The 26,528-nt window shown below is 43.8% G+C and overlaps 1 protein-coding gene across 3 annotated transcripts in view; it reads right to left on the reverse strand.

The window, feature by feature from the left end:
- Positions 1–26,528, reverse strand: part of LOC107271425 (fibroblast growth factor 17) — a 78,799-nt gene that overhangs the window by 41,116 nt on the left and 11,155 nt on the right. Inside the window, exon 1 of one of the 3 annotated variants that reach the window (XM_015747411.2) lies at positions 762–2,523. The exons of 1 other annotated variant lie outside the window; for it this stretch is intronic. In XM_015747411.2, the coding sequence (XP_015602897.1) occupies positions 762–781 (20 nt within the window). In that variant the 5' untranslated portion in view covers positions 782–2,523. Of the gene's footprint in view, positions 1–248; positions 742–761; positions 2,524–26,528 lie in introns of those variants that run through there. One more of the 3 variants, XM_015747414.2, reaches the window with a different exon arrangement.

The raw sequence follows: 26,528 nt of genomic DNA on the forward strand, positions 1-26,528 counted from the left end.
AGAAAAAATAGTCCCTTCGGTTGAGAACCTCTGTAAGCATGGCCAAGGTGGGTACCGTTACTCGTCGATTCTTGGTGACGTGGGTAAAAGGGCCCACCGGTATTGCCAACACTGCGAGTGCTTAATCACTCTAACAAGTTTTCACGAAGAAAGATACACGTAGAAAGAATAATACGAAAAAGAGCCAAAACGCGTGCAAACGATTTCTCCATTACGAATCGTATTAGCTGATTAGGAGGAAAACTTACATTTGGCTCCGCGTTTGCCGATGTGGGCTGGTCAGATCGTGATGGGAGATCGTAATCCGAAATGGACATCATCCCAGTATTCGTTTGCGAAACTTTGTCAGCTCAGAGCCCAGATTCACCTCCGCCGCATGCGCACCAACCACCACCTACCATAAACCGAACTACTGCACACGCCTATCACTTGCTCACCCACGATTATCTTGGTCCGTTTTTCACCTCCTGACAATTTTTCCCTCCTTCGCGCAACGAGCGGTGCAACCGCGGATGCACTCGGGTGCATTCGACTACGCCGATCACGGTGCAGTGCGCAGCGTGCAATCTTTAACGAGTACCTACGGCTATGAAGCAACAGGGACAACGATATTTACGAACCCCTATTCTGTCATTGCGTCACGCACCAATCGCAGGGTGCGTCAATGCGATAGAAGCTGAGCCTGATAGCCAAACGACTAAGGGGACTATGGTATTGAAGAAAAAAAAAAAATTGTCAATGCTAAAATTTTTAACACTCACGTGCTTAGAGTGAGACGCATCCAGGCGCGTTGCGTCAGCAGCGTCGACGCATTGCGTCGGGCTGGCCTTCAGAGCTGCTTTTAAAATCCGTACATCTACCGACCGACCGACCCCTAAAGTCCCGTCGCGCACACCACTTTGCCCCGTCACGCACTTTCAAGTACTTCTCTCTCTTTCTATATATATTTTTCTCTCTGTGTATATATATATCCTTCTCTCTCTATCCTTTTTACTCCTTAGCTTTCACCCTCGTCTTCGTTTTCTTCGCTCGACGAGCACTCCACTTCGATTCTCCTCCTCACGATAATCCCTTAGTAAGCAACGGCTGCCACGAGGCTTCCTCAGGGTGCATCCACTTCCTGGTAATGTCCGCGACTCCCACTGATCAGAGCACTTCCGTCGTACCTTCGATCCCATCAGCACGAACTACTGGAGAAGCCGCGAATCAGCATCTATCCAGTCGCTGGTTAAGCCTGCCTTTTCAAAATGTTGCCTCTTTTCGTTCGGCCTCTGCAGTCTTTGGAACAGTGTTGAATTCACTGCTGCACTTTTACGATCTTAAAGAGACACACTGTATAATACACGTGTATATATATACGCGTATATACATTTACTTGTCACACTGTCACACCCGACAGATGCGAACAGCAACGAGACACCCTGTATCGTGGCTGTTAAAAAAAAAGTACTCTTTGATCCGTCACTATTCACTCGCGTACAGAATGTACATTTTTTATCCTTATCTTTGCTTTTGTTTAGAATTCTCTTCAGAGAGTAGCAAAGCAGTCGAAGACCCACTCGCGAATTTTAATTTATATTCTTTTACTTTTTCTTCTCCCTGCACCAAGGTCAAACGACGCGACACTCTTTCCCTCTCGACTTCCACTACCCACAGTGTTATCCTCCGGATCCTCTTAAACGCAAAGCAAAAAAGGAAGAATCTCCACGTGCGATGGCCGAACAGAGCGGGAAGTTGTCACAAGAGTATTCGCACGTAGAAAGCCCGTGCCAAAATACGGAGCGGACGAGTATCCAATGTCGATAATAATCCGTGATAGATGAAGCGATCCTCGTATCAATGTCTATGACACAGAAGAACGATCCTCAATCGTTGCAAGTGTTTTCCATAACAGCACGATGATATCCAGAACCAGTGATAGCGATCACCTCGAGGCGGATGGACCACATCGCGTCGAAGAGACGTAACGCCGACGTAAAGGTGCGCTTGTGCGTTCCAACCGAGAGAAATACGAATCCTCCGAGAGTCCAGGGTGCATCAGCGTCCAGTGTACACGGCAGTTATCCAGGTATCACCCCTTTCGTATATCCGAGGGAGGAAAGTAGAAAAAAAATAACAAACAACCAAGAGACAGACCCAAGAGAGAGTAGAGGAAGAAGGTAGAAGGAAGAAAAAAGTAAGGAATTATCCGGAAAATGTCGTTTGTAGAGAGCGCGATTTATCGCAGCCGAGATGCTGCCGAGATCACGGTTGAGCGAACACTGATTTTCGGCCCAGTAGAGTACGCTCGGTCTAGCCTCTGTTAGTAGGGTTAGGCCGAGCCGATCGGTTACGAGCGAACTGGGGAACCGACGTAGTCGTTGTCGCGGCGGCGGCGGCGGCGGCGGCGGGCGGCGGCACGTCACGTCACTGCACGGGCACGAGAAACAGCCGCACGTAAAAGAGTAGTCTCGACGGTACGCTTGTACGTTGTACACAGTACAGAGAGGCGCGCTCGGAGTCTCAGAGAGTCTCAGAGGCACGAAGGCTCGGAGGCGCGCGAGTCAGCCCCACTAGTGTTCTCTCTTCGGTTACCTGGCCGCTGCCACACCGCTGCCACACCGCTGCCCTGCTACTCGCCTAGAGAATATCCCCACCCCATGTCACCCCACCCCATCCCGACGGTATCATACACGCGGCTCCCCCTTCCATCGACACCCTCTAGTATACTAGTACTAATACCTACTAGTAGTAAGACTACCACCACACTGCTGCAATTGCCACCGTCGCTGGACACGCGTGTTGAGAATTTGGGAATTCGAGGAGATTCACAGCCAAGTACGAGTGACATGCAATGAGTGATTCGTGTGAAAGCTCCTTTTTGTTGACGGTTGTTCGAAAACAGGGGATCCGGACGGTCTTTTCAGAAGAGGGATCATGCGTGTGATCGAAACGTGCAAGTTGGATATGTTGATGGACAGATTGGCTGCTTCGGTAGAATGTATTAGCACTGCCTGGTATGTTGGTGGTATCAGCTACTTGTGATAGTGTCATTATGATGTTACGTAAGGGTGATGAGGTCTGTTTTGTCTTAGAGTCAACGGCATAATTATTTAATATTCGTTGCACAACCGGTTGCTCACGATGCTTCGTGTCATCGATGCTTCGCGAAGAGCGATCTGTCGCTCGGATTTTATCTATGTAATATTTGTATCTGTGTACTCTTTTTTTTTGTTTTCTATTTGCTGTATGCTCGTCCTTTTCTAACGATAGTTGCACGTTGGGCGTTGCTCTGTGTTGGTCGTAACCATGAAAACATGATGATTCCGACGAGGAGAGTTCATCGAGCGCGCACGACCAGTGACCAAAAGTCACGGAGAATTGAAAACAGACGGAGATAATTTATCAATCGTTGGCTGATTATTAGTGCGTGGTTTTGCCAACGCGACCACCAGTCACTCTTACTGGAGATTATACTTATTTGCGCGTCTATTTGCGGGGTGAGTTTATCACGAATATTATTTAGTTTGTGGGACGATGACGTTTTGAAAAATTATAAGGGTGTTGAAAAAAAATATTAAGTGACGCGTGGCAAACTCCAAATTGTGCTGTAGGGTGGGCATTGACTTTACACAGATATTTTTGGAGTTTATTTTTAGGTAATGTGGAACTGGAAATTATTTTGAAAAATTTTACCATCTTTGACACTGTTGTTTATTATGGCTAGTTAATTAGTTCTTCCTAATGCACCGTAACCTCGTGACCGAGCAACAAATGATAATGGGGCTTTCGTCATGGTTTTCATTAGTGGTTTCACGGATGCTGTTAAAAGCAACAATTTCGTTAAAATTCCGGCAGCTTGTCGCCAAATCTCTGTCCAAGTGCCTCAAATAAATCCTATTCGCCCGGCTACCGTTGCGTGAGAGAATTCAGTATTTTTCAGGGCCGTCCGAACTGACCAAAGTACCCCTTCGTAACAGTCATGCAACAACAGATAGAAAGTCACGAAAGATATCCAAGATGTACGTATACAAAAATCGCTCAGAATATTTTTAAATCTTTAAAATTGATATAAGATGCCAAAAATATGTGTTTGTGCTACCCTGAAATTTTTACGATTTTCTGAAAAGTGTTCCTAAAAACTAAAATGCACTTACGGCCCTGAAGATCGGTACGTTTGATCATTGCGAAGCATGTACCCTATCCGAGCTAATCTGGACCATTGGTGTCCAGCTACCTACACTACATCCACCTAAGCAATGTCCTTTGGGTCCTTTGGTCCAGGGTCCAAGAATCAGTTAGTTAAGATGCGGTTCTAAGGTCGAAGGAGAAGAGTGGAGAAGAACGGAATTAGGGGTGGGTGCATGCTTAATTACCAAAGGTGACAAGTGCCGGTCTCGTTCAGGTCCAGACTAAGGTTAGGTTAGGTTCGACGAAGTACCTGCAAAGTACCTGCCTTGCACCGGCACACCAGGGGCGTAAATCACAGGGACAATACATAGCGCCCTCCTTTTGTTTCCTAAGGAAACGAAGAATTAAGGAGACCTGCAATTTTACCAGGATCCGGGCGACATCGTCGCTCGAAAACAAGCTGGACTTTCAACCAAATGTATTTCCATGTGTATCGTGTCAGGTACTTGAGCTATTTTGGTACATATTATCAATGAACGATTACTCGTTCCAATATCTACATAATCATCGAAGAATTGAATGACTCAAGGTTACTCATAATGAAAAATAAGATTAAAAACTTTATTAATAAAATTTTCAAAAAATCCAATATAACGTATTTTTTTTCAAATTCTTACTAGCAACCAGCATGGTATAAGTTGACAATTATGACGATTTCCCTCAGGATCCCACCACATTCTTGAACACTTCCGTAACGAATAATCTTGTTATCATAACGTTACGCGTACTTGGCGCTAGGCATTATCAAGTATCTCGATCATCCGAGATAAAAGAGGATTTTATATTTCACACTGCGGTAATCGTTATCCTATCAGAAAAATTAAGAATGCCTTAGATTAGCTGTCAAGTAACGATACCGCAATCGGGTTTTTCTTATCCAGATTATTCAAGGCTAAATTTGGTGGTTCCCCGATAAAGGATCAAACGTGGATCCAAATATCATCGTATCCGTAACCACTGCCAGATAATGGATCACGAATATTTAAAATATCATTAAAATATTTTCCACACGAGTTGTATCTATTCGCGAGTCAAACATCGAGGAAAGTAGTTCAGATTCCATTTCACTCTGCGTCATACATGCTTTTACTACGTCAAGAGCGCAAGACGTATGGTACTGCGGTGCGTAAACCGCATTTAATCAGTTTGCGGTCTTGCGGTTCCCTCTTGTGCTTTAACAGAAATCCTCTTTTCACTTTTTCTCGATTACATCACGTTGTATTACTTCTCGCATACAGTGTGAAATTTTATTGTTAACTTGAATAGAATGACGTAGCCGAGACGTAACTCGATGATAAATCCTAATAAATAATATCGACACTAAGCACTCTAATTATAACCAATAAATATAATAATATAAATGCATAAACCGGATAGAGGTTGAAGGTTCATGAGATAATCGACTTGGCCAGCCTCCCTCTATTTTGGTATGCACATGAAAACGGTCCAGACAGCTACAGGGACAGCTGTCCAGGAGTTGGGTAAAATTAAATAATAACGCTTATCTCATTTACCTAACGGTCCACTCTTTTGAGTCCTGCAGGATCTGAGAATATGTGAAGAAAACTGGTAGGAGGTAACGCAGGTACATTTTATTACGTCATAACGTGCCAGGAGGTGCATATACTATACCTATAGCATATATACATATATATATATATATATATATATATATATATATATATATCCATAGTAGGATCTCAAGACCGAAGATTTCAGGCAGGATCCAGTCAAAGGATATACCATGGTCCAACATGGACCCCTGTGTGGTCCATTGGCTCTAGGTCAAGTTATTACCTCGATTCGAAAAACTTTTCCCTTTATTTCAAATTCGTCAAGGTATCCCACAAGACCCAACCGTCGCAACTATGATCTTCCAATAGTGAATCTACAGCCGATATATTTGATAAAAATTTGAAAAAATAAAAATTCAATCATCTCACAAGCACTGACTATCCTCAGGCTTGTAAGATGGGACGAGAGATCAGATCTGCTGGGCTGCATCGATCATAGTAAGAATTGCGTAAGGTTTCCAATTAAGAAAGGTACGCGAGGAACAGTAAATTTTTATTTCGCCGTTCCTCAGTGTCAAACTCGTCCAAATCGAAGAAGGCAACGGCTGTAGCATTTATACCGAGTACCGTAAAGCATATATACATATATACCCAGAGACACGCCGTACAAGACATTTTAATTATTCCTCAAGCCAAGAACGGCATTTTCACGTCGACACTTTCGTTTCAAGAGCGGCGATAGATTCTCAAAGTATAGGGCGATAACAGGTCGGCCTTAAGGTCGATCGCGAGGATGCGGGTCCTAAAACCGAAGACGTGCCGATCCCCTACGGGCACCTTACACGTATCCCTACCGTGGTGCCCCATAAGTCCTATACTCCCGTAGTCGATGCCCATAGGAGCTATCGTTATGCTCATCACTGTAATAAACCCCACGGTTTATGTTCTACCGAACGACTAATTGATTTACGAAGTAGCTATGGATTTCTTAGCCACCACTTTGCCTTACATCTTACGTCTACGTATCTCCCATATCTTAACAGGATACCCTTTTATCTCTCATTGAGACAAGGATAAGATTCGCATTGGACAGGATCCATGCAAATTTCTATACGGTATACATAAACTACGGTATACTCGCTTCAAGTTACGTATACTATATCAAGCGACTGCAAGCGATCGAGTAACTTTCAAAGTTTACCCCGAAGCGCAATTTTCAAAATTTTATGGACGTCTATACGATCATCCCATTTATCCTTGGTATCCCGTTAACCACTGTTGCGCGTAAAGGCTCCCAACGTCTTAATGGAGTCATTGAATTAAACCGAAGTCCCAATAATGACTCTGTCTGGTTTATGTGCATTTCTCGTTTTATTAGCGTAAACTTAGCCTACCATGGAGTTCCTTATTGAATCTTCCGTAAGAGGGTGAAATCTGTTTACTATATATGTACCTTTGACGATCACCAAAGAAACGTAATGAGTTAATGACACCCATTTCCATCTATCACGAAGCTACCTCGTTAACTCATTATCTAATGATTATAATTGGTAGAACCTTTTTCACTGTATAATGACATCCCAACCTCCACTGTCGATTCGATCCTACGTTTCGTGTACGTTACAGGAGCTGCTAATCGCAGCATCCTTTTCGCCATGGACCCACCGCAGCTCCGTGACACCAGGACTTGCTGCTGCAATAACATTCGCGCCTCTACGACAACACGTATCCTGGGACGAGTGTTCCACTCTGCAACAACAATACTGCATGTGTGGGCCGGTCCAGCGGTTCTCAGGTGCAGCTGTGACAGTAACACCTGTACATTTTTTTTTCTCTTTTTCATCTCGTTATTTCTCATCTTTGAATAATCGAGGGACCCTACCAGCGGGTTGCGGACTGCAAATATTATTGAACTCGCGGTACTACCACGTCATCGAGCACTGCACTGAGGCAGTGGTCGCATAATATTTGCAAGCAGGTAATAGACGCATTAGAATGGCGCCTCGATAAGTGACGGACTTCTTCTCCACTGTCTCTTGTTTGTACGGGACGAGTGTGTCAATGGATTTTCTGTTACCAGAAAGTATGGCGAGCTGCGCCAAGAAGATTTCCATTCACTGCTTGCTAATAGAGGTATTTGCGTAAATAGTCGTAGTCGTATGTGACATTTAATATGCATACGGGCGACCGACTTATGCGAAACGACAAAATGTGATATTGGGAGAAAATACTGTATTTCGTATTTTTTTTTTCCTTTATTTTTTCGAAATTTTTCATACGAATAAATTCGTTTGGGGCTAATTTATTCATTTTAAATTCAATAGCGTATCGTTTCTTTACTCTTATGTCGTATTGCACATTGTAGAGAAATAACACGAGCGTAACTATAGACCTACCAATGCAAATGGTATCGACAATAGGCATGCTGCAAACTGTGCTAATATCCTTAGTTATAATAGAAACTCTAAGACTGCTGATTGGAAAATAAATTCGAGGCATCTGCGTAGTGCAGATAAGATTGTAGTTTGCACTCTCGCTACTCGTTACCGTGGCTTATTTATTGTCCGGTACCTGTACTGGACTCTCATTGGACTTCAGATGCACATTGCATCAACCAAGTGCATACTATGCGTCCACAGTGCATACCTTAAGAAACACTCCCACTTGTATATACATCAGTCAAGTCATAAAAATTGGGAAAAAACTTTATTTTAGAATTTAAAAAATATATGCACTGATTTATATTAATTAATATCAATCAATGAATTGCACTTATTGGTCATTGGTGTCGATGCAAAAGTGCATACATTTTTTAAATTCAAGTACGTCACTAAATTTTTTTCAATTCACGTGGTTCATAATCGCATTGCATATAAGTAAATAATATTGGTACGCGTGTGCGTTCAATTAAAAAATTTTCGTCGTGTTTACGCAAGCGGGGTATCTGTTATGCTGGCGGAAAGTCAGCTTATCGTGCACGCTCATAAGATACGGCTAAGAACAATTTAATTGAGGATTAACTCGACCTTACTGCCTATAAACCTGACCGTGTCTTCCGGAGGAGGCAGCAAACCGTGGAGAAGATGAGTACCGATCGTCAGCCGATTCGCCCGTGCCGAACGCTGCTATGGCTGATCGTGTCGGTCGGACGATCACGACTAATTGCGAACTGCCGATAAATCCCGTACCTGAACACACCGGCAGTTTCACGCTGCTCGTGTAATTTGACTCTGCGATAGAAACTGGATTGCCGATTATCGTGGTGATTAACATTGCCGATAATCGAAACACAAAGTTACCGATCATTCTCTAGTCTATGTATATGGGTATCACGACTCGACAAGTGTTCTAATAGAAGTTTAGATATTTCTCATTAAACTTTGGGATTTTGCTACGATTGTAATATATATCACTGTTAGGCTTAACAATGATCCATCGATCATTTCGAAATTTTTTTTAAAGATAACGTACAATTCTTTTCTAACAGTACCTTCGGCACGAGCGATTAAGATGAGGAGGTTTATTGAAATTTTTAATTAAATAATTACCCCGTCAATTAAATCTGTGTTAATTTTCAGTGATTCTTAAAGATCGATAACAATTTGTATTTTCACGATAAGGGGAATTCTCCGTTTTTCATTAACAGCAACAAGATTCGTACATTAGCTTTAATTTGAGGTCAGTGTTGTAACCGCAATTGATTTTTATCCTAAATTGAATTTGACATTACTAAATTAATCAATAATTTTTCAATCAGTCAGACTGATTAATCGTATTGATAAAAAGTGCAAATATTGGTAGTGCTTTTATTATTTCCTCTTCGAAACAATCAGCGTCGATTTATCGTTACAGATGAATATCTAGCCGGTCTTCTTTATTCTTGCGTTTAATTCGAACGATTTATCAATATCCTCGTTTCAATCAATGTTAAAGAAATTCCATTCCAAGATCCAATTTGAAATTCAACAGGTTTCCCACAGTAAATAAATTTCGACCTAGATTTACCTCATACCTTAAAAAAAAAATTAAAAACTCTCTATGCACCTATATTCACTATTCACTTTAATTCATGAATGCCCCGGTATCCGCTCATCGGCACGATTTGTATTTGTTTTGATGGAACGGATACGTCCGAAGAAAAAGAATGAACTGCGATCGCTCGATAAGAATTCTCGCCGTGCGAGCAACTGATAGTGTGTACTGATTGTTTCATCAAACTCCAAAGATCGGATCGTGAGGCCTAAATTGATTCTCATAAAAAATGGCAGCCATCTCTCAACATCCCCATATCCTCTAACTAATTCCATGGCAGTGTAATCGAGTGATCCGTGTTAAAAAAAAAAAAAAAAATTTTTAAATCGACTTCCCCATATGTATGAAAAATCGTAATTATTTATATCGACCAATATATCATTATTCAAAATAGCGTTAAATCCTATACGGTACAGCCAAATTCTCGTATTATTTCTACGTGCTAAGTCATCGTCGAATCAGTATTGTCGTAAGATTATATAAGCTATCAGCAGCGTCGTTTGCTACTAATCCCAGGTTAAGCGTCGGCGACTTGCCGCGATCATATAATAGAGGCTTTGTCTCAGCTTATGGGGGCCGCTTGACAAACTCGTGCTAAACGTCCCATGAACTGTCAGTATGGTACCTGCATGGGTATACGGGGAGTGTCTGTTGCGAGAGAAATGTAGTGTCGGGTAAGGTGCAGTACAGTCGTGAGAAGCGTTAAGGATTATATTATTGACTCAAACAATACTAAATCCCCAAAAAATCAATATACGGATACACAGTCATGAGCGATATATATAATCCGCCACGAATTATTATCTGTAAAAGTGACAAAACATAGATAAATTCCGTGCATAAACCCTTTTTGTCATGCGGGAGTCATATATTAGCAGCTTCTTTAAATCCTATCAGCATGATTGAAACATTGCAAGAAAATGTTGTAATATTCCACTTAGAAATATCTTGATATTCATTGATGATATTAGAAACGTAGATATATATATATATATATATATATATATATATATGTATACATACATACGTCCCTAGGAAATTAGAAAATGTCAGCCAGATTCAAGTCCTGGTATATGAAAGGGCTCTGAAAAGTGCGGGTCTCCGGGCGTCCACGAGAGCCCAGTGATCGCCGTCGCGGTTGGAATGTGTCGGGCAAACATCAGAGTAGACAAACAGAAGGAGGCTACAAACGAAGGAGAAAAAGTACGAGAGGAAGGGAAGATGAGTAGGAGAATGAGTGTGGGGCTGAGAAGACGGTGGAGGTACAAGGAAGAGAGGAGGAAGAAACAGAAGGAAGGAGTTCTCCGGTAAGAGAAATTCACTTGGTACGAGAACAGCCCGACTCGAGGAGACTGTGAGACTGGTCTCACGATTCTTGGTTAAAAGTATTTACCCATCGGAGCATCCATGTCTTCGGGGCAGCCGCCATATCATCCGGTACCAGAAAGCCGCTACCGAGCTATGAGTCCGATGTTGAATAAATAATTATTAATAAAAAATATTCTTAGACTTAGATATATGACGTAATTAAAAAAATCAAAATTCACTAATAACCTTTTAATACCGTACGAGATTGCACTTGTACAGCCCCAGGAAGTCCTTGTCAATAATGTCTGTACAGCTTAACCTCGCAACCAGTCATCGACTCGCCTCGAGCGGCTTCCGGCGGATCGACATTCCATTCTTCCACTCTCCTTTGCTTTCTTTCTCAATTCTTTTCAATCTTTTCCCTCCTTCATATTTTTTTCTACAATTCGCGGAAAAAGATCGCGGCTCGTTTATCGTTACCAAGATAGCCGCGCAATCACTCGTGCCAACAATAAAGGACTAATCCCTCGGTGATTCGATAAAATCTTCTCTCGCGGCACCGACGTACGTTGCGCCACTTAGCGTCAGCGATCTCTAGTCGGTCGGTCTACAGAAATAAAGAAAAACGATCGGAAGACACAGAGAGACTAATGGACCAAAAAATAACAAAAAAGAAATCCAACTACAGAACGGCGCAATGGAAGCACGTCGGCCCTGTGTGGTTTTCCTTTTGAAACTTTGCCATTTCTATACGCTCACGGATTCGCTCAGTTTCAATATTTGCGTGGGAGAGATCTCCGTCTGTTCGTCCGTCTGTCTGTCCTGACTGACAGGCGAATCGGGGATTTCATAAAAGTCGCTGCGACGACTCTCCAAGGCGGAAGCTGCCCTATGTGTTTGCCTTACGGACTATGCTACCTGAACACGCGTCTAGTCTGCACGTGTGGACGAACGCTGACGATTCCCTTATGAGAGACCAGGCAGTAGGTATATAAGTTTATATGGGTACGTGAATGAAAATGGAACGCTTTTTGAAAAATAATATGTATATATAAAAGATCGATCGGTAATGGATGATGGCTACGATCGACGTAAGGAAGATATCAAGTATCGAAGACCGAGCGGAAAAATTGCACGAGCGAAGGTGGCCGCATTCTGTACGGCGCCGCGACGCCTCCGGTAAACATGGCCGAGAGTCAATAAGTCATAAAATCCAACATCTAGACATCCCCCCACCTATTCGCATATCTATATCTCTAAAACGCATCGACGCATCGTCTAGTAGCCCAAGAGACAAAACTGAACTGTCATTAGTATTAATTTACCCTTATACCTTTCTGTTTTTTTGAGAAAACTCAAAAAAGTGTCAGACTCCCTGACACGACCACACGGGATGATTCCGTAATTGGCTAATATCGGAGTAAGAAAAAAAAAAAATGTTTGACTTTCTCTCCTTTGTATATTATTTCAACAAAGTCCTCTCGAGTGATTCCCCCCCTTCCCCCCCCCCCAAAAAAAAGAAAGCATCCCCTTGAGAAAAGAGCAAACTCATTTCCCAACAAAGTCAGTAATTCTCATCCCTAAGCTGCCTTCCTTGTATTTCACCCCTCGACAAAAACAACCTTTATATATAATTTGAAAAAGAAAAATCCAAAAATAATTCGCAAAAATCCAAATATTTATGAGTACCTCGAACCCTCATGTTAAATATCTCTAGATATTTGCAATGCCGCAAGTATAGATATTCGCCAATATTACCAACCCCTTGATGCAAGAGGGTTGTAAAAATCGTATAAGCTCAGCGGTACTACATGAGCCGTGACGGGGATGAACAACACATTAGTCAAAGGCAGTTTACGTAACGACGAATCGTAGGTGCACCGCGGGCTATTTGTGAAGTGTCTGCCAATTTGTTTCGTGCTTTGACAAATGCATTCGCGGCAGGACGGGCAAGTAGTTCAGCAAACTGGTCGCTCGCAACGAACGTGAAACGAAGGGTAGGAAAATGGAGTGAAGGGAGAAAACAGCGATGAACAACGTTATAGAACGTATATGAATATACGGATACAGTACATACATTATAACATGAGTGAAGCTAGAGGTAGTAGAGTACCTGATACAACGCAAGGGTGTATCAGGAAGAAGCGAAGATCGACGAAGAGGAAGAAGAGGATAGTAAAGCAGAAGAGCAGAGAGCCCGAGAGAGGTTCGGTTACCGGATTCTGATTTGGGTTACTAAACTGTAAACAAATTCGGACTTTTTGGTCCATCGATTATTGATCGGATGCTGTCCGGGTGCAGGGACCTCTCTAGCTTCGTATACGGACATCGGTGCTGCCGTCGAGAACGGGAAAGCCCCTATGGTCTATGTGTTCTCTATGGAGCTGTAACGGGTGTGTCAATAATAATTGATGAAATCTTATTGGAATCGATTCAATGAAATTTCCACGTGCGTCGGATGTATTAACGAACACGTGTGCATGTTTGCATCAGGGTGTCCTTCGAATACGTGGATGGTTCATCATATGGAATTCATATAACAAGCGAGAGTTTTATCATTGAATACCTTCCTCGATGACGTGCCTACGATCTCCACGAGTCGTCATCGAACTGGAATTTTTTTTCCTCGACACAAGGAATGTCGGAACGAACGGACCTTAGCCAAGGAGGACTGGATGGTATCGGATCGTGCGACGCCGGACGCCTCGTTCGCTATAAATATAAAAATGCAAATTCCCGCCTCGTAAAACGACGCGGCTACAGGGGCACGCGGTTCCCGAGATAATGCACTAGGGCGACGGGGGAGGACGGGGGGATGCATCTGAGAGAAAGAAATTTCTTCGAAATCTCCGCTATCGCATCGTGATCGGATTGGCCGAACAGAACGTGCCGTAAGGGACGTCACGCTGTGCCAGGAGCGTATCTTAATTGCGCAAGAGACACGATACGCCTTGCAATTTGTCCAGGTTGTATACGAGGCCGAATTCATGGACCTCCGGGATGCTGTCTATTCATATATTTGTGAGAATCTTTTATTCACTTCGTTTTTTTTTTGTTATTCGTTGTCCATCGAAAATTCAACTGAGAATTCGGTAACCATAATTTTTTTTTGGACAAAAAAAAATGTTTTGTTCAATGATCCAAAAGCAATCCGAGTTCTAAACTGTCTTGAAAGGATACATTTCCTTTAACTAAAGATACATCCTTCCCTGCTCAGCATGTGGTACATTGTCGTGCATTCAGCCTCTTCCTCACTTTCGCTCTCTTTGACGGTTGACCCTCTCGCAACCCGTGAGGCTCATTCTCGTTCTCGTTCAATGGACCAATCTTCAAATGACTATTCAAATGAGGCTGCGTCGGGCACGTTTAAGAGTTTGTTTTCCATTCTGTCGAATAGTCGACCGCGTCAACCGTGCTTCCACACTGGGGATTACGAATTCCCAATAGCAAAGGAGTAGGACTCTGGTCTTTTGCAGAGCCCATTGTCAACAATGTAGACGGGATAAATACATTTTCTTCATCAGTACCTAAATACCTACAATCCGTACGATAATAACGTTATAGGGATTAGGGCTGGTTCATACTCGAAGCGACAATCGACAGGTATAATAAGGAGCAAGAAAAAAGGACAGTCTTAATAAAAAAAAAAAGTATGGCGCTCAACTGCAAGAAATGAATGGAATGCAACTACAGAACCGAGTACACAGAATCCGCTACAGTCAGGACTCTATTAACGCGTAAATCCTTAACAAACAGTCATTGTCGCGAATATGAACGGACTTCAGGGAGTACAATCGACCGGGATGAAGTGCGCCATTGGAGCACAGTTAACGAGAATAAAAGATTTCATCCGAGCTAAGCTGATTAACTCGACCACCATTTAGCCATTTAGAGCCTGGCGGGATCTCGCCAAAGATGATTTATCAGCAGGACACTTTTTCTGAGCGTGAAAAGGATTCGTGGTAGCCGGTTTTGTCAGTCATATATATATATATATATATATATATATATATATATATATATAGAGAGAGAGAGAGAGAGAGAGAGAGAGAGAGCCAACCTGTTTAAGTCAATCGATTTGCGAAATCCTCCTATGACGTTGTGTCGAAACACATGAGAATAATAGCTCGTCGCCATCTTGAACTTCTGAGTATATGAATATAAATATATACATATACGCATATTTATGTACAATCTAATACCCGTGAGCGTTTAATACTTGCGTTTTACGCTATTTGCAAAAAAAAATGAAATATACTCAAGACGGCTCTCGCCTGCTCTTCCCAGGAATCCCGCGGGCAGCCTATGATTACTATTCATTACTGTCACCAGTTTACGAGACAGCGGCGCGCGAAACAAAACGTGCCTATTAATATACATAATATCTTTCGCGACGTTTCGCAAGCCGGCAACGGCAGTGCAAAATTTATGCGAGGCCAGTGCATTTATAAGGCCCCTCGGGATCTCGATTGATACTAAGGAAAGTCAATGATAAGAAATTGCACGTCCTCATAATTGATCTTTAAGAACATGCAGGTATATATTCTCTTCCGTCTGACATTTAATCACTCTTCGTTTCTTATCCCTTTGTAAGGAGAAAAAAAAAGGTATCCAGTAAGATTAAACGATTCTCGACCTCCCAGCAAGCAACGAATGTACATTCCCATTCGCGTAAAATAACTCAGTCGTTCAGGAATGGCTCGAAACAATTGGCCCCGCCGGGAGGTCGAGGTCGTAAGGTAGGAAAGTCTCGAAAGTTTGCTGTTATCCGCCTAACAAGCGGCTGGGTAGTTGAATTTATGTATTCCCAAAAAAAAAAAGGGAGTGACTTTCGTTTTCCTTTTTTCTTGTCAAAAAAAAAAGCAGCCTCAAATACCTTTTCTTAAAACCGTCACTGAAAAGTAATACGCGGTAGCGACCTAAAGGCAGTGCACGTATGTGCAGAACGCCCTTTCCTTTTGTCGTTTAGCCTCAAGGGAACTAATGGCCGGAGACTCTCCGGTTAAGTTCTCAGGGCGGTCTCCTTAGTTAAAGCATAAATTGCCTAATTTAGACGTGGGGCCAGACGGGGTGCCATTTTTTTATTGGCTATATATATATACGTGCTACTACCGTTCAAAGCCATATGGGACTCTTAGACTTCGTTAGGATTCTAATTGCCATACTATACCCATATACCCCTTACAGCATACCCTGGTCTGTACCTCTGGCTACTTCCTTAGAGTTTCTCGTTAAGAAAATAATAAAAGCTAAGAGAAGTAAAAAAAGAGCCGAGAATAAATGCCTTAGTGATACGTGAGTGCGCGAATGGTATAAGTAAAGCAAGAAAGGAGAAGCTACCGGGCGATAAATTTATACGGTGATCATATGGGGTACGGGAATAAAGATAGTGTAACGTGTGGCAAGGTAGAAGAAATACTATGGTGTAGAAGAAGCGAGTATGTGAATAAATAAATAAGTAAGCAAGCAAGCAAGTAAGTAAGCAAGTGTGTGAATGGTTGGGTGTACTCGGGTTGAGCCGAAGCAATTTGTGGCACGCGAGGTTTGCGTCTGGGCCCAGGGCCTGAGGCCCATGCCACGCGCCAGATACCACGAGCAGAGTACTAACAGGAGACAGGAGACCAGTCCCTTTAAAAGGCCTTGTAATACGAACAAGTAAGGAATTATAGTAACGAGGTTAAAATAATATATTTTCCCTAGGGATTTTTGGATGACAGGTAGGACAGCTGCTATAACTTTGATATATGGAATTAAATACAGTGGAGAATTTATCTAGTTACTTTCACACCTTTTCATCCATCAGTCATGCGGAAACCCTCCTACGGTTTAGGGAACAGAGAAACTACCCCTAGGGATATAAGCTGCATTCTTTCCTAGATTGGCAGTACGATTTGGCAAACGGTTTGACACTGCTATGGCTTTTCTATTAACTACCCCCCCAAGACTAGTTCATAAATATTCAGAAGACTGCCATATGCTAGTCGATCATCCCCTGGAAAGGGTTGACTCCTGGCCCTTGTCACTTTGGAAACCATATTGTGTTGGTACCATTGACACGAGTGACAGTATGGACCAATCCGCGTGGTCCTCGAAGATAACGTAGAGCTTAATTGTTTCTGGTCTAGCAATTCCCTATGCGACCCATAGTCCACAAAGGTTCTCTTTGTCCGCAGCATCCCAATGGACCAATGAAATTCGAATATCAAAATCTGCAAAATCCCTATGAAATTGATACAAGCAAAAATCCTATGTATTTTTTGTAAAAGCAGGTAAAAGAATAATTAAGAAAAAAAGGGAGTGCGTCTTTTTTACGAGGGAGGGACAGGAAACGATGGCGCAATTCCAAAAAGTTTCCTTTACTCAGTATTTAATTACCGGTACCAAGAGGCGCTCAGGGACGTGCCAAGTGCAGTCAGAATTATCGCACCCTGGGGTCTCGCAGCTCTTTCGCTTAACCGTATGCAGCGCGCTCTCATATTATTGAGCCGCGCAATGATTTAACGTTGATTGAGTGTCTCCGAATATGGTTAACGTCCGCCCGAAGGGCGAATCTCCAACGAAATTATCTCCCTTCGTGGGCACGAGTCCTCCCCGTTAACATTGACGGGCGTTTCGATCTCGCGAAATATACTCCGCTCTCTTCTCCTACGTAATCCTCTGCCACCCTTACACTGATCTTCCTCACTATAGCTTCCTCCCATTGGATATCCGCTCTTCTCGTACAAGGCGGCTACGCAAACTGCGACGACGGCTTCAACGAAAACGATCATCCGAGCGCTCTATTAAGGCAGCTTCTCTCATCTGACCCGATCATTACTCGCAAAACTGCGGCTTCGCTCCCAAACGTTATGATTACCCTGAGTTAATCCGCGATATAATAGAGACGTTCGGCAGTGCATTATCCGGCCCGGTGGGCCTGCTGGATCTCGCCTAATTACTGTATAAAAATGCCGAAAAATCACGCCGAGAGAAATAAGAGGTCCAGATCGCTGTTTTTTTTTTTTTTTTTTTTTTAGAGTTAAGTCAGCCGTAGCAACTGGCTCCTTTAACGACCACCTGAAATGCATTTTCTATATGCGGAATATACGCTCTTGAAAATATTTCTATGTGACTTTCTTAGTCAGGATAGTCGGTACCGTTGAGATAAGTCAAATTGTTATTTTTTATTGTTTTCTTATTCTTGTATCCCATGAAATTGTTACTGTCGGACATATTTGTCGGTGCATGGACTATCGTAAGATACGAGTTTCATTACTCCCTTGGGAATATCGTGGATGAGAATTTTGAATTGTGTGGGTGCGGACGTGGCGCTTATTTAGTGGCGCGTCGGCGCCTTTCCTCTTGCTGGACCCGCAGGTCAGAAGGTCACTTGGGCGTGGATACCATGTAAGTTCTCTTTGGCCCTCCAGGGTTCGCATCCTCGGGAACACGACTTCCAAATCATTTACCTGTACCAAGGATCCTTCGTCCGGGACATCCATTCGGACGTTCCAGCTGAACATGCTCAGTTTGTTCTACAAGACGGAACAAAATTGTTACCCAAGAATCATGGAGCATCAGTGATGATCGGTAGCTTCAACGTATTCGCCCTCAATGAGTCCCTGTAGGTACAAATTCACAATGGTAAAGGTCGCATGGCCTGAGAAGGTAAAGGAAGGTCGGAGGTAAAAAAAAAACAATTATCAAAGATAAAAAAAATACAAGCAGACTACGTACCGAAAGGTAACATGCATCTTGGTATCTTGGCTACTTCGTGGAAGGCGGTACTTTTTAGCAAAGCCATAACTAACCTAACCACGATGGCTCCCTCCTTCTTTAGTATCGTAGGTACCAACCTTCAAGTTTCGAAGCGGCAAAAGCCTACACAAGGGTTATAAATATTTTGGCACCGTCAAAGGAACCGGAGTGGGATGGATAATTTAGTAACGGGGGGGTATTTGAAATTAGGTATCTATAGATCAAGCAACTTTTAAGCAAAAGTCAGGAAAAAAAATAAATTTCATATAAATTCGATAGAATTACAGGTGACTATTGACAAAAATCTTGTTAACGATGAAAAAAAAATATATATTTTTTTCTATAAATTGATTCAACTTACGGGACACCATAGACACATTTTCAACGTAACGTTGATCTGCCACACGTGGCGTTGAAGGGTTACGTTTTGATCAAGACACATTTCACCCACTTTATCGATGTAACTGAATATCGGACTGCTTCATAGGATCGCTGAGACTTGGTGATGCATTTACTTGCCGCAGAGGTAACGATCGGTGATCACCGATCGGATCGGATATCAATCGAGCCGCAAGATCTTCATCGGGGCGAGACTCAGGCACCTCACCATAATACATTCTGTATAACGCATATACGTTAAACGAATAATTTAATGAACTTCGTTGCAACGAATCTTGAAATTTTTTTCCGAACGAAAAAAAAAAGCCCACTATTCCAACGATATGGAGTTCGTATCGGTATGACGTTAAATTTCACGAGACTCCGGAACGGCGATTGTATAAAAGTCGGCGTGTTGTTCGATCGATAAATATATGGATGGACCTTTAAGAGGGCTCGTTAACAGTAAGAAATGTTGGCTATCGGATATATACTTGGGATACGTCGGTAAAGAATTCGTAGGGAATAAAAGGAAGTGGGAGAATGTTAAAACGTAATAGGAAATGTAGGCTAGCCTGTAAAAGGGCGTTTCCGAGGATTGCTTATTAAATTTAATCATTCGAACCGACAAATGATTCGGTATTAATTGGTCGTTCGGATTCCGAAACATGGAAGTGCGGCGTTAAAGGGCGCGTTTTCGACCGGGAGTTTAAACATGGGCGTCCGTTCAGGATGGCTCGTAAGAATGGAAAGGATGAAAATCGTGCGATGCTTTTAAAATGGTATACAGAATGTGGTGTCGGCGTCGACGTCGGTGTCGATGTTAGTAGCGTTCGCCATGGTGTAGCAGCTAACGTCCAGGTATGCACACGGTGCGTCTGCGTTATGGGATCTCGTTGCTAGCGCCGCATTATTATTTTTAAGAGTGGTTGGATTGAATTTTTATAGGGTTGTTGGCATATGTTAAACCATACAGTGGTGCTCAGACGTAACCGTACAGGCATACCGATGGAACCATGATTTTATGGGTTTATTAATGGGCATAAGTCGGATAGCTAGGTGGCGTTTGAACACCTTCGGGCCCATAATGAGTGCCGAGCAACCCTGGCGTCGCGTTAGCATATGAATGCCAGGGTAGTGGTCGAGTATGAAATACAACTAATAAAAAAGTTGAAAGGGTCCCGCGATACCCACGTAGATAGATCGTTTTGGTTATAATAGGGGCCCCACGTAGACGAGGGATGTTAACAACCCTTTGAAAGAGAAAAAAAATTAGGATTGCTCCGCACCAGCAACAACCCACCCTTCTGCACGTCGGTTACCCGATATCCGGGACGTTTCCGGAGAACGTGCAGTCGCACTTCCGTACGCCCGGTAGCCGTCCCTCCCGGAAATAACGAACCCGTGCCCAGGGTCGTCGGCAACGACAGAACCGGAGGCAGCGGCTGATCAATTTAAAAATAAATTTCGTTGATGACTCAGAGATAAAGCGCCCGGTGTCAAAGGTCACAGTTCGGCCAGGTCACGGGCGTCCTCCTTAATTGACACATTTAGATATCGCGCGGCTCGATATTTTCTTCGCTTTACGACCACGCTTTCGGCACTTCGGGCCCCATATGAGTAAACACACACTGACCCGCCGATAAGCCATTCTATTAGCGATAAGCTTTCGTGATTTTCAGTGAAACAGGAATTCCTTGACATACCAACGACCGAAATATCATCCAGCATCTCGGAATTCTTTCTCATAATTTTCAGCGATCGTCTATGCCTGTATAAAATCGGGGACTTAAGAATCCTTAATGATTCTGGCTCCCCCAGCCTTGTGTACCAGAGGCTTTGCTCTGATTGTGATTAATTGCGTGTCCGTCCCGCAACCCGGGCACACGACACGCCTTTCGATTCCTGATCGTGGCGGTGATTACTGATTAGAGCAAGCTGTCGTCATGGGTCCCCGTCATCCTATTGACAGTCCCCGTTCTACGTGGCCCCAGCCACAAGGCCCACTGTCCGATACGCGGAGCAGCTATAATTTCTTGGGAATGTGTGATTGATTTAAACGCCGTGAAACGTTTCTCTAACGCGAGCAGAGCCGAGGAACGAAGGTGGATGAAGAGCCGGGAGAGTGTGAGAGAATCGGGAGAAGAGTGAAGAGTGGGTCCAGCGGCTGTCACGGGGAAATATACAGCAGGAAGATCCGAAGGGGAGAAAGGGAGATAAAAAAAGGGAGCAGAACTTGTAATAACATCACCAAGTCGTAATGGAGGCATCAGCCGATACTTGTGCCACAATTTCATGGGTTTACGATGGCGTATATCAGGGGGCCCCACGGCGCAGATCAGCCCCTGGGGAACCCGTGAGAGGGCCTCGTCTGTCTCTCTCGCTCTCACGTGAACGTACGCTCAGCAGCATCTATACGGATGCTACCAGTGACGGGACTAGAAGGTGTTTCGATATCGCCATAAAAGTTGCGTTTATGTACCCGTAAGCATGATATCAGTACCTGTATATACATATACACTGTATAGGGTGTCAGTCCATAACAACCCCTTTTTGCTTCTACCTATCGAGCGGCATCTTTACGACTGAACGGATAAATATTTTACCATATTGAGCATACAGCCAGTCGATAGTCGACCTATGAGGATGAGCCTTTAAGCTATGGACTTACTGAACTCATTGATCTCACCCCCTCAAAAGTAGCCTATACAGTAATTAATTAAACGTTTATACCCATAAGGACTACAGGGTAGAAACAGAAGGTCCTATACTCTAAATATCAATTGTCAGATGTAGGCCCAAGCACGCCTACGGAACAGCTAGTCAAACGTAACAAACGTAAGGCGTTTCCCCCTTACAGGCACCACGGTCACCATTGTTTCGAGTCGGCGGGCAACCGATCAGCTGGCAGCAGCCTATAATTTGGCCACGGTGGCCGATAGCGTCGATATAGCACCGATTGAGATTGATACGCTCAAGAGTGCTGACAGAGTGATCCCGCTGCGGTAGAGTGAATTGAGGGAGGTCAAGATCTTTTGGATAGATGCCACGGACCACGCTCCCTCTCTGCACTGGTCCCATCGTGGATGCCAGATAAGAGCACAGCTGACAAAGTATATAGAGGGTGTCTCGCGTGAAGTAAACTTTGAAAGAAACCTCGGAGAATCCCGTTTTATGGCATTTAAACGTGGCATAGACATATATATATCATGGTTAAGGTCCTAGCGAAGAAGTTGAATATTGAACGAGAGAAAATAAAAATGAATGATACATCTCGCCAACCTACCACAAGATAAAACTGCATTTCTTATTCCGCCGTGTCATTCCCATGCATTGTTTCCAAGTGGCTTAACGTCACTCGAGGAGACTCCAGTCATATGCATTTACATCGGTTCGGCGGTCCGTTTGCATCCCTTGAAAACTATCTGTCAACCTGTGACATGTCAACCGGTATACGTACTCTCTTCCGCCATCAAGCTGGAATCTCTTGACACATTGACAAAAAAATCTCAGCCTATACCTAGATCTGGCAGTGTTACGAGTATGTGTAGAGTGACGTAGTGGGTGACGATGGTCACGTATGATTTAATGATTTAATGGCATAAAGTGTTAGATAGTACTACTGTCCACGCGATTCACCACTGAGATTCGTGTCTTGATGATTTTTCCTTTTTTTTTTTTTTTTTCTTACTTTTTCTCTTCTCAGTAGGCCTATGGTAGAGTATGATCGATGCGAGGTCGATAACGGGCGGCCCTCTAATGCTGTCATGCAGGACGGTTATGAGACACCGTGTATATCTGTAGACAGGACAGGACGGTAGGGAACAGGACTGGACAGGGTGACTCTTGTAAGGACAGCGGGCAGTATCATGCCGCCCTCTATTAATCACCGACCGATGACGTCCCCGTGGCCACGTTCTCACGCGTCCGATTTATTGAATTTATTGACGAGCCATCGAATTCTCTTTCGTTATCACGCTCGACGCTGACCTAACCTCACTTTGAGTTATTGTCCTTGCTCTCCCATGGGATTTCTCATGAATCACGAAGTGACTTCGTACCGAGATCTTCCGAGCACTCTAAAGCTTATTCCCTAGCCGGCAACCAGATCACCAGGTACTAGGGATATTCTTGGGAAGCCTAGGGACTTCAACGAGTGGCAACGCAAGCTCGTTTGGTAAAAAGTACTTTGTGACGAAATATTTTATTATGAAAGGAAAAAATAATCCTTTCGTCGCCCTTAAGTTGGTACTCGAGGCAGATGCCTGTGGGTTGTAAAAAATATTGTAATACGCGTACCCGTGGTCCAGGGTCGAGAGTCAAGGAGGCTGCTTTCTCGCGAGGTTAAAAACTCACTGACCTCGACTCGAGGATTTAACATTTTACAGGCTCGCTGGACCCTCTCGGGAAGACGTCACGTCGTCGTTCGGTAATGCGCTTTCGTGTAAACCCGCGGTAATTACAGACGCCACTAATTGAATAAGATCACATTACAGGGATGTGGAAGTGGCACGCACGTATACCGTTGTAACGCGTGGGCGTGAGGTCATTTCTCTGTTGGGACATGAGAATTCGTTGTACCAGGTCGGCAGGTGTGTATACCAGAAGTCGAAGTTAGAATATATATATATATATACTATACCACACTTGGAGATACCAGAAACAAGGAAACTCCTGAACCCTTCATACAAAATCTTAACCGTCACGTTCCTTTTATTTATCGTATCGAATAACGCGCCGTTACCAATTACCGATTTCACATTCGCTTTACCGCGGCCGCCTGCGACAGACTTAATCGGCTCAGATTAAGCCCTGGACTCGCTGACGAATCGCTTTTGGCGGCTTCGCATCCTCCGCGTCTTCTTCTTCTTAATACTTCCTGGAAGAGCCGCGTCTTCCAGGTAGTAAAGAATCGGCAGGGATTATCCGTGCGCCCTGCGTAAATTTGCATAGCGCGCCATCAGCCAAAGAAAAGAGGCGGAGGATCCGGTAAGCAAAGCTAGTTAAAGTATCCTTCATCCCGGTAGGTGAGATCAAAAAGGAGAGCACGAGCTTAGGTGGTGAAGCCGGAATGTAAATTCGGCCATGGAAATATAACCCGTAGAGCCAGAGCGAATAATCTTGCACGGGGTTAAATTTAATTTATAATTTCGGAAGTACCGTGAAACTCGGCTGTCCGTACGTCCCCACAGGGCCAAACGTGTCCCCATGAGACCCATGGACCCTTTCATCGTTCAGCCCGACGTCTAAGAATCCGTACGTAGTCTAAGAGAAAAAATCCGAGAAACTTGACCGAGGCTGCAGCCTCCTTTGGCAGTCATGGGAGTTTTGTAAGTTCAGAATTAAATTTCACAGCTCGTGAAGGTGGTGTCGAGTCCGTTGATGAACTAGACGCTCACCGCCGGGACGCACCTCCACCTTCTATACTCATTATACTCGGAACCCTTTGCTCACGCCTTCTTTCACGCCTATGCTCACTCGTACTCACTCATGTCTTATCCACTCCTCCTTTCTTCCCGTCGCAACTCAAACTGTGTTCCTCGTCGGACAAACTGACTGACAGAGCCAAACACTCGTGGCTGCCTGGAGGAGCGCGTGGCCTCCGCCAAAAAGAAGAATTCCACAACGATGCACCGTCGATCGAATACAAGGAAGGGAGGTTTCTTCTCGACGCTATAGATAAAATTTAATCTAAAGGATGAACCTTTATCTTAAGAGTGCACTCGTGTAGGGTCTTAAGTTTCAGAATTGTACAAGGACCCCGAAGGGAGGTGGATCGGGGAGGTGGGTATGATGAGGGCGAAAGGGCACGTACAGGCCGCAAGGCTGAAGGTGGAGCGAGGAAAGTAAGAAGGGCCCAATCTCAGGTCGAAGGGCCCAGTCTCGTATTATTTCAGGTTTGCATACGTTTCGTGTTTCAGGCCCTTTATGTTACGTTCTCTCTCACCGCCAAAGTATTCACGTCCCGCAGCTTCAAAGGGTCATGCGCCCTTTTACGTACCCTTAGCGGCTTTCGATCCTAAGATGAAACGGAAGGTGGAAACACGAGAGAGCCCTACGTCATAGGTATATACGCACCTTAATATCCTGCCATTAAAAAGCCTCGCGCGACACGCGCATTCACAAAATTCGTCTATCCTACCCGATACGTAATCCAACTGTCCACAGTATAAATCCGATCGTTCGATAATTAGACTGCCGAACGTATCCGATTGGACACTGGTTTACCAGCGGGAAAACGTATGGATGAAGATAGCCCCTTTTTTTTAATACGTTCAACATCGTGAATTCGAAACTCGTCGTCAGGATCGCGAAGGACGATCCTTGTTCGAACGCGCGACCAGTTTCGTTGCGTATCGGTACATTCCGATCGGCAGAAATCGTCGCGACATATGTGCCGAACAAGTTCGTAAATGATACTCCCACTCTCTAGTTCGTACAGGTACAGCTGGGATATAATGGGATTGAAGTGAACTTTTGATTTTACCAGTTAAAGCCTATACGGCCAACGTTAATTATGGTTGGCTATACGAAAGTATACAGAAGCATGACTGCTGTACGAGTAGCATCTAATTGATGAACGAATGACAGATCGTTATTCGTGATCGGATATTGAGTCGCGGAGGCGGGAGGCTACAGAGTTCACGTTGGAGCGCCGAATTCATCGAATGTTTAAATAGTAGCTGTGAGATCAATCACTACTGGTATAACTATTGGGCGTACCGAGTATCGGGTGCCGATGAAATAGCAGGCAGTCCATAGTGAAAGGTCGTAAGAATGTGAAAAAGAGCCTTGGTGGACGTTGACGTATGCGAACAAGATCCAAGCCAAAGAGCGCCCTTATCAGGGATTTATTGATACGCCTTCTGGGATGGGATAAAGTTACGTTCGACTGGTGACGGTCCCTTTGACATTTCCGTCGATGTCTGGCGTAAACCAATTCTTATTCACTCCTATCCCCAGAATCCCATAATCCACAATTGGAGAATTATAAAAAAAATTTTGATATTAATTTTTATTTTGTTTTTCCATTAAAAGCTCAAGCGCTCCTAAAAAGTGTATTGAACTCCCCCGTGGGAATTCTCCTGAACATTCCTCAGGTCCTGAGAGTGTAGGTGGCGTAGACGCAAGAGGTACCACGAAGCATTGTCGTAGAAGTGTCCGAGGGAATGGACCAATGGACCAATGGAAGAGGATGACACCGTTACATGCTAACACGATTACCATTGAGCATTTCCGAGGTTACTCGTGGTAGAATGGTCCAGTACCTAGTCCTGTGACCAGGGATTAGAATAACGTAGGGTTATTGCGGTCCTGCGGGCTACTATCGGGACCCTCGATCAACTCCTAATTGTAACAAATCGTCGAACGCCATCGTGAGCACCGAGT

Source organism: Cephus cinctus, unplaced genomic scaffold (assembly GCF_000341935.2).
Source record: "Cephus cinctus unplaced genomic scaffold, Ccin1 Ccin1_scaffold0970, whole genome shotgun sequence".
NCBI lineage: Eukaryota > Metazoa > Arthropoda > Insecta > Hymenoptera > Cephidae > Cephus > Cephus cinctus.